This window comes from Terrapene carolina, unplaced genomic scaffold (genome assembly GCF_002925995.2).
Source record: "Terrapene carolina triunguis isolate 2854851 unplaced genomic scaffold, T_m_triunguis-2.0 Scaffold68, whole genome shotgun sequence".
Classification (NCBI taxonomy): Eukaryota; Metazoa; Chordata; order Testudines; family Emydidae; genus Terrapene; species Terrapene triunguis.
The window spans coordinates 21,717,348-21,725,587 of record NW_020664419.1 but is presented as its reverse complement, the minus strand read 5'-3'; the positions used below and the strand labels follow the sequence as shown (position 1 = coordinate 21,725,587).

The following is an 8,240-nucleotide window of genomic DNA, read 5'->3' as shown; positions in this document are numbered from 1 at the left end:
AGTAGCAAATTCCTGTAGCTAACAGGTGCGCGCTCTAGACGGGCACCCTCAGCCCTGTCACTGACGGCGCAGCAGCAGCCGGGGGGCGGGGCCTGCCCAGCCCTCGCGCAGCCACCTCCCTGCGGGCAGGGCCGGGGAGACAGCGGCACCTGCCGCCAGGCTGCGTTTGGTTGGGTCTTAGGGACTGGACGCCCCGACCGCGGGGGCGGGGCCTGCGCGCGTCTGCGAGCCCCACCCCGGGCGGGTCACGTGGTGGAGGTGTGGCCGCGTGATCGGTCTCCTAGCAACGCGGGATGGCGGCAGGCGAGCAGCAGGGCCGCGAGTACCTGGAGCGCTACAAGATCCCGGAGCTGCTGCACAACCTGAGCGCGCTGCTGCTCTACCACCGGCCCGGTACGGCAGCGGCCCGCGCGCCCCGCTACCAGCCCGGCCGGGCTTCGGCCAAGGGGCGGGGCTCGCAGTCCGCGGGAGGCTGACGGAGCGCGGAGCCCCTGGCAGGAGACCGGGGCGGGCGGGGCGCCATAACAGCCCCCGCCGCTCCGGGTGCCAGGCTCCCAGCAGGGACCCGGGTCCGGCGAGAACACGTGACTGGGCTCAGACCCGGGCCAGCTCGAACCATTCACAGCCGGCTGCAGCGCGGCAGACACGCGCCCGGCCTCAAGCGCCACGCGCCGGCTTGGGGCTTTGCTCGCCTGTCTGCGGTGTGTCCCCCCCTCCCGTCAGTGCATTAACGCCAAGCCCTGATTTGTGGCCCCTAAGGGCCGCCGAGGCGTGAGCTGCACAACGGGCCCCTCGTGCCTTCCTGACGCATCCCGTGCAGCTGGGGAAAGCCAGCGTGGCGGAGCGCTCGTGCCCCTCCCGATGCCGCCAGGGCGCTGCCATCTCTGCTCGAGCAGATGAGCCTGCTGCGTGTGTAAAAACGTCACGTGTTCTAATATGCCCGCCTCAGGTCTTGCCCCACCCTGTTTAATGCACCTGTTGCAGCTTGTCGTACATATACATTACACGCTTGCTAGGCACACTGACTTTGTAGTATTCAGTTGTGCAGCACCTAGCACTGTGGGGGCCTTGGGTGGGGCTCCCAGGCAGAACTATAATGAAACGTGAAAATGACTAGCCCCTGCTCCAACAACTACTTGCATAGGGACAAGGTGATTTGTTGTACATTATTTGACTGCATTGAAACTGCATCCAGCCTAGTGGGTGTTTATCAATTGTTGATGCAGGATATCACCAGACAGTAATTAACCATAAATTCCATTCTTCAGCCCAAAGGCTGAATAACCTTAGCTTAGTACTTGGGTAATTAGACAGGTTTAGCACATTTATACAATTGGGTAATTAGACAGGTTTAGCACAATTGTAGAAATGTGCTAAACCTGTCTAATTACCCAAGTACTAAGCTAAGGCCTTTCCCCGTTGCCTCCCCTCTGCAGGAACCTTTCACTGTTGCATGTAGCTACACTCTGCAGTTTGGATGCAGCTTGCTTTTTCTTGTGGCATGTGGCTCCATCAGGGGTAGGCAACCTTTGGCATGCATGCCAAAGGCAGCATACAAGCTGATTTTCAGTGGCACTAACACTGCCTGGGTCCTGGCCACCACTCTGGGGAGCTCTGCATTCTAATTTAATTTTAATGAAGCTTCTTAAACATTTTAAAAACCTTATTTACTGTACATACAATAATTTAGCTATATATTATAGACTTATAGAAAGAGACCTTCTAAAAATGTTAAAATGTATTACTGGCACACCACTTCTGAAAGGTTGCAGACCCCTGGTCTACATGCTGCCAGAAGTGGTGTGAAGTGTAGCCATACCCTTAGCAAATTTAAGGTTCCACACAACTTCTATTAAAATATTGTAAACGGTTTTTTTAATTGCATTACTTCCTATGACTGTAAGATACCAGTACCTTAGCTGTAAATTTAACAAGAATCATTAATGGGCAATTTAAGATATCATTTTATTGATAGAAGAGCTTTTTATATGTATGTTATAATTTTTCCAAAAACCGTGCTGCCTAAGTTCTGCTATGTTTCAAATTTTATTATAGACAGTAGTGATACATTTTCACATTTCAATTATTTTTTAGAATTACTTCATTAAAACTGAAGGTTAAGTGCTTATAAAATCATTCACTTTGCTGCAGAATTCAGTGCAGCGCTGCTAAATAATTCTGAGGGCTTTGGCATATAACTTAGGTCTAATGTGCCATAAATCATATATAAGGCCTTGGTAATAAGCTAGCAGTTTGCCCCACTGCCCCTTTGCAAGGCTTTAGGGCAGGGGTGGGCAAACTTTTTGGCCCGAGGGCCACATCTAGGTGGGCAAATTGCATGCAGGGCCATGACTGTAGTGCTGGGGGTTGGGGTGCGGTGTGCAGGAAGGGGCTTGGGGCACAGAAGGGGTGCAGGGTGTACAAAGGGGCTCAGGGGAGGGGGGTGGCAGGGGACTCAGGGCAGGGGCATGGATGGGGTGCAGGGTGTAGGAGGGGGCTCAGGGCAGGGGGTTGGGGTGCAGGAGGGGTTCAGGGTGCAGGCTCCAGCCTGGCACTCCTTACCTGAAGGGGCTCCGGGGTGGCAGCAGCATGCAGCAGGGCTAAGACAGGCTCCCTGCCTGCCCTGACCCCGCACCATGCCTCTCCCAGAAGTGGCCAGCCCCACGTCCCTGCGGCCCCTGGGGACGGGGGAGTGGGGGCAGAGGGCTTCACGCACTGCTCTCACCTGCGGGTACCTCCCCTAAAGCTCCCATTGGCCACGGTTCCCCGTTCCCAGCCAATGGGAGCTGTGGGGGGTGAGGGCACTACACAGAGCCCTCTGTCACCCCCAGGGGCCACAGGGAGGTGGTGCCAGCTGCTTCCGGGAGCAGCGCAGGGCCCATGGCGCCACGGAGGTGGAAATCCTGTGGGCCGTAGTCTGCCCAACCCTGCTCTAGGGACAGTCAGCATATGTTTATAAAGTAACAAAGTAAGCTTCAGAATGAAGTGACTAATAGCTAAATATTTCAAAATTTCAATTTTTTTCTTAATTGCTATTGTGTATACAAAAAGCCATATATTTCTAGTGCTCCAACTAATATAGTCTATAGCCAACTGTTAAATCAAATTCTATTTAGTATGTAAAGTAATATAACACCTTTTTATACTCAAATGGTGAAATTTTGGCCCCACTGAAACCAATGGGCTTGACAAAGCCCTGGCTGGGATGATTTAGTTGGGAATTGGTCCTGCTTTGAGCCGGGGGTTGGACTAGATGACCTCCTGAGGTCCCTTCCAACCCTGATATTCTATGATTCTAATGGGAGTTTTTTGCCATGGACTTCATTGGGGCCAGGATTTCACTCAAGGTGTCAAAGTATTTTACAATGTAATGCATTAAATTCAGGGCCTTTAATCAAATGTGGCAGCTAACATACACACAACAATTGCTCACATGAGCCTTGGATATTAGAATCTGTTTTACCGAGAGGTGGAACAGTGGTTGACAACCAGCAGCTGGTTTATTTATAGGTAATTAATCAGAGCATTCAGCGGTATAGTATATGAACACCTATTTGTTCCTCACCCATTTCATTAACTGCTACAGCACCTTAAATCATAACCTGGAGAGACTGCACTTTTTAACACAGCATCCAATGGAAGATAACCTTTAATAGTATAGCAGCCCCTTCCTATTCTGTTGTTAGCATTGAATCTGATATGAGACTTGAACTTGCATGATGGTGCACACAGAACAAATGGTTTTGCCATAACTTGTATTTCCTTGAGATTGTCAGAAACTTAATATTTATAGAAAAATTTGCATTAATTTTAGGGTTGAAGAATTAACTAATAACTAGATTACATTTATTTTTACACTAGTGTATATTCAGTGAAGTTACACTGCTAGTGCACTATGGGTAAAAACAAAATAAATCCTACTGTACTGTAATTCACTGTTTTTGCATTTAATGGTAAGAATTAGTAAACCTAGTTTAAAAAATGTATACTATCAACAAGATTTGTTAACTTTATTCTTTTACAGAAAGACCAAGAGAGTTTTTGATACATGCACTGGAAAGAGTGAAGCTTGTAAAACTAACTGATGTGGAATATCCTTATCTTGTGGATGAATCAAATTTGGATGCTATGTTTGAAATGCTGGACACTACAAGTCAAGGCTATATAACCTTAGTGCAGTACAAAGGAGGTTTGTCTTCCTTGCTTAGCATTTTTTTAATTAAGATGGATTTTTTATTTAATACAGCACAGAACATTTAAGCTATAATATGCAAGGTTGTTGCTCAAAAGAATGTGAGATAGTTTCATTAAAGAAATTTCTCAACCCATCAGAATTTAGCAGTGATAGAAAAACAATTTACTTGTTGCAAAACTCTTTTTATTAAGCAAAACAAGAGAGAGACCTTCCTCTCCACCCCCTGGCTCTTGTACACAATATTTGACCAAGAAGTTCTAAAAATAATCTACAGTAGAGTTAGCAACTTTAAAAAGTTATATTCTGTTTACCAGCTAGATCAGGGTGGGCAAATGTTTTGGCCTGAGGGCCACATCTGGGTGGGGAAATTGCATATGCAGAGCCATGAATGTAAGGCTGGGGCAGGGGGTTGGGGCAGAGGAGGGGTGTTGGTGTACAAGGGGGTTCAGGGAAGGGAGTTGGAGTGCAGGAGTGCAGCAGGGGCTCAGGGCAGGTTGTTGGGGTGCAGGAGAGGTGCAGGGTGCGGCGGGGGTTGGGGTGCGGCAGGAGGGGTTTGGGGTATGGGCTCCGGCCTAGGGCCGCTTACCTGGAGCGGCTCTGGGGTGGCAGCGGCACCGGGTCAGAATTTTTGGATGTAAAATTAGACTTCTGTGGGCTTGCATTGGAAGGTTTAAAAGGATTCTCTTTTTTAAAAACCTTTGTAGCTCTTACAAGCTTGGGGCTAAGTACTCAGGATTTACCTTATGAAGAAGATGCAACTATCACACTGGAAATATTCAAGAAAGAAGTGTAAGTAAAGTGACATTTTTACTCTTTGGCTTTATGTGGAAGAGAAAGATTTGTAGCTAATTTTAATTGCATGAATTCTTGTATTAAGCTGTTTCTAAAAATATCATTATGCTTTTTAATATTACTTTTTTAATCAGGTCTTAAATCTACAAAGTACCCAATAGTCACAGCTGCTCGACTTCAGTTTGAATATCAGGCACTTGTCACCTTATGTTCATACCCTTTAATTATGTTAAAGAATAACAATGTCACTATAAAGTCCAATTTAAACTAGAAGTGATTGGATTACATTTGGTTTTCCCTGTGAGGTGGATCATAATAAATGAGTAGTGATAGACTGGGGAAAAGTTTAAAAATATAATGTTCTAATTTATGGGGTACCCTGGGGAGCACTAGCAAAAAAGTTCACAGTTCTGAAAGTGATAATATTTCCACGAGTAGGTCAGATATTTTGCTATTGGTGCCACTGTTCGCTCTAAAGAGTATTTGTACCGACTGCACAGCAGCAGTGATTTTCTTGTCATCTCTGAAAGCAGTCTCCTTGGAAGCTATATGTGGAAATGACACTTGCATTAAAAAATTTTACCGACTGACATTGCTACTTGGGAAAATATCGCAAATATCAGAAATCAATACCGCAGGGAATTGATCAGAATAAATATCTGGGGATACAGAGTAGTGCTGGTAATCTCCTCCTATACACCGGAGCATCTGTGTTTGACTACAGTGATAAACCTTTCAGTTATAATTAACCATAAGGGGTGGTATACTCGGTCAATATATAAAGCCTCAGTATTATCTAGTTAAAACTACTACTGTATTTTATAGGCAACCTGGTAATTTAATTTTTTTTTTTTAAATTAGAACAACCAATACACCAGCAACTGAGCCAATAAAATTTGTGTGGTTTGGACCAACATTTTAATCAGGGCTCTGTCTATTCAATGCAGCAAATTCACTGGCTGTGGAGCTGGATGCTGAGATTCTGGAGTTGTGCTCCAGAATCTCAGCATTTAAATTATGAGCAAAAAGAGAACCTTGAAAACATGAACTAAGCATAACCAATGCAGTGTCACCTGCCTGCTTAGCACCTGATACAATTAGAGGAATTAATTTCCCCCATTCATTTCAAAACCCTATGGACTCTTGCTATCAAGGCTATGCAAATTGGCATTTTTCCAAAAAGACCAAAGAATTGAGCATTTCTGCACTGAATTTGGCATTTTGCTGGTTGCAGATGACCAGCATTTTGTTTCCCCATCTCTGTCCTGTAGAACCTGCCTCTTGCTCTCTCTTTCTCTACAAAGGCAAATTATTTGAGTTACAGTGCAGTCTCTGCCTTGTTTCATAGATGTAGGCAGCAGGAAATTAGGATGCCAGAGCTGGAGTCCAGTTTACAGCCAAGGATCAGGAGAAGCCATAGGGGTGGACTGGCAAGCAAGGCAGCCTGGACAATTGTGTAGAGCCTAATGCCTGTTTTGAGCCTGTACAAGTTCCCCATATCCCAAGCACACATTTGGGAAGGGGAGAGTATACCAAAAACCCCCTCAAATGTAATAAGTATCTTCAGCTTCAGTTTGGCATGTTTGTGTTTGTTTGGGAGGAGGGGTACAGAATTGGAAAACTAGATTGTTATTTGTAAATGAGAACTGGGTAACTAAGTCTAGCACACAAGTCCATCTTTACTTCCCACATATGATGGAGAATAACTGTGGTGGTTTGGGAAGGGATAAGAACACTATGTACTGAAGAAAATTCTATATTGAAATCTCATGTGTAACGAACAAATTGTTTACAGAGTGTTTACAGAACATCTAACTACATTTCTTTTCTTCTATAGAAAGAAGAAGTTGCAGGAGAGCTGGGCAATATATCAATCTTAAGCAGCTGTCTGCTAAAAGTAAAATTTTTTCTGAAGTCTTATCTTTGAGTTTGTTTTTATTTTAATTGCCTTTTGGCAACTGATAGTTTCACTTATCCAAAAATAAACTGAGAAGCATCAGCATAGTATGTAAAAAGTTGAATTATATGGTACTAGTTTAAATCAATCAGAAACTACTCATTACACCAGAGGAACATCTTTTGAGGACTTCCTTTAGAAAAAAAATTCAAAACAGTATAACATTAAAAAGATGCTGTGTATCAACATCTTCCCTAGCAAGAATGTTTTGGGGCCATACAGTGATAAAAAATGACTTAATCAGAGTAGCTCAAGGCAATACTTTGACACTTGTACAGAAATAGCTTTACATTTGAACCAACAAAATGTGGTTCTAGTATGCAACAAACAGCAGCCATTATGGCATTGAAAGTTTATTTTAAAGTCAGATATTTCTTTAACACTCTTGGGGGTGGGGGTGGGGGGGACAAGTTTTAAACAACCTGGAGAAGATACCCAAATTCCAACAAACCCATTATTTCCAAACATAAGCAATTTGAAATACATAATATTTCAATAACTGAATCAGTTGTGATGGCATTTTTAAACAAGTTTACTAGTCACAAAGTATGCAAGGCCTGTTCAGAACATTTTAAAGAGGACAAAGGATTTGGACATTCAAGGAAGAGACAATTCTGAAGTTTCCATAACAGGACTTAGTTTTAAAAGTTAGCATGATCAGAGAAAATAGAACATGGACACATGCTTTCACCTCATTCCACACCCCCTGCACACACATTCAAGTATGTAATGTCCATGTGTGGGAATTTATGTACATAACTGTCCATATACCAAAATGAGAAAGCACCAATTTGAATGGAATGTTTACCACTGAATGAAGTAGCATATATACCCAGAGTTTACTCCATATTACTCTAAACCATAAAAGTTTCTTCAGAATAACCATTATCGCCTTACAGCCATCAACTAAACAGATCACTCACTATTCAACAAGGAGTCTGGTGGGCATAAGCTTTCGTGGGTAAAAACCTCACTTCTTCAGATGCATCCGAAGAAGTGAGGTTTTTACCCACGAAAGCTTATGCCCAAATAAATCTGTTAGTCTTTAAGGTGCCACCAGACTCCTTGTTGTTTTTATAGATATAGACTAACACGGCTACCCCCTGATACTATTCAACAAGGAACACATTCTCCACTCTAGATCTGAGCCTGCTGTGCTCTACAGGCCTCTAGGCTGGGGGTAGTTACAAAACAGGCAAAGTTAAACGTGATTAAAACAGATTTGACTAAACTATACCAGCTTAGAAACCAGTTCAGTATCTCAACTGTTTTAAAATGGCTATGTACAACATATAA

The 8,240-nt window shown here is 44.2% G+C and overlaps 1 protein-coding gene across 1 annotated transcript; it reads left to right on the top strand.

Annotated features, from left to right (window-relative positions):
* Positions 1–248: 248 nt before the first annotated feature.
* On the top strand, positions 249–7,307 carry EFCAB10 (EF-hand calcium binding domain 10). The gene is made up of 4 exons (XM_024208500.3): positions 249–393; positions 4,025–4,189; positions 4,900–4,984; positions 6,825–7,307. Exons 1-4 carry the CDS (start codon positions 294–296, stop codon positions 6,865–6,867), a joined length of 393 nt encoding a protein of 130 aa, XP_024064268.1. The 5' UTR covers positions 249–293; the 3' UTR covers positions 6,868–7,307.
* Positions 7,308–8,240: the final 933 nt, after the last annotated feature.

What these genes read in the sequence shown, in the direction of transcription:
- EFCAB10 (XM_024208500.3), top strand. Translation starts at nt 294, where the DNA reads ATGGCGGCAGGCGAGCAGCAGGGCCGCGAGTACCTGGAGCGCTACAAG. An exon ending in GCTGCTCTACCACCGGCCCG is followed by an intron (nt 394 to 4,024) that starts GTACGGCAGCGG and finishes ATTCTTTTACAG; the next exon opens with AAAGACCAAGAGAGTTTTTG. An exon ending in CTTAGTGCAGTACAAAGGAG is followed by an intron (nt 4,190 to 4,899) that starts GTTTGTCTTCCT and finishes AAACCTTTGTAG; the next exon opens with CTCTTACAAGCTTGGGGCTA.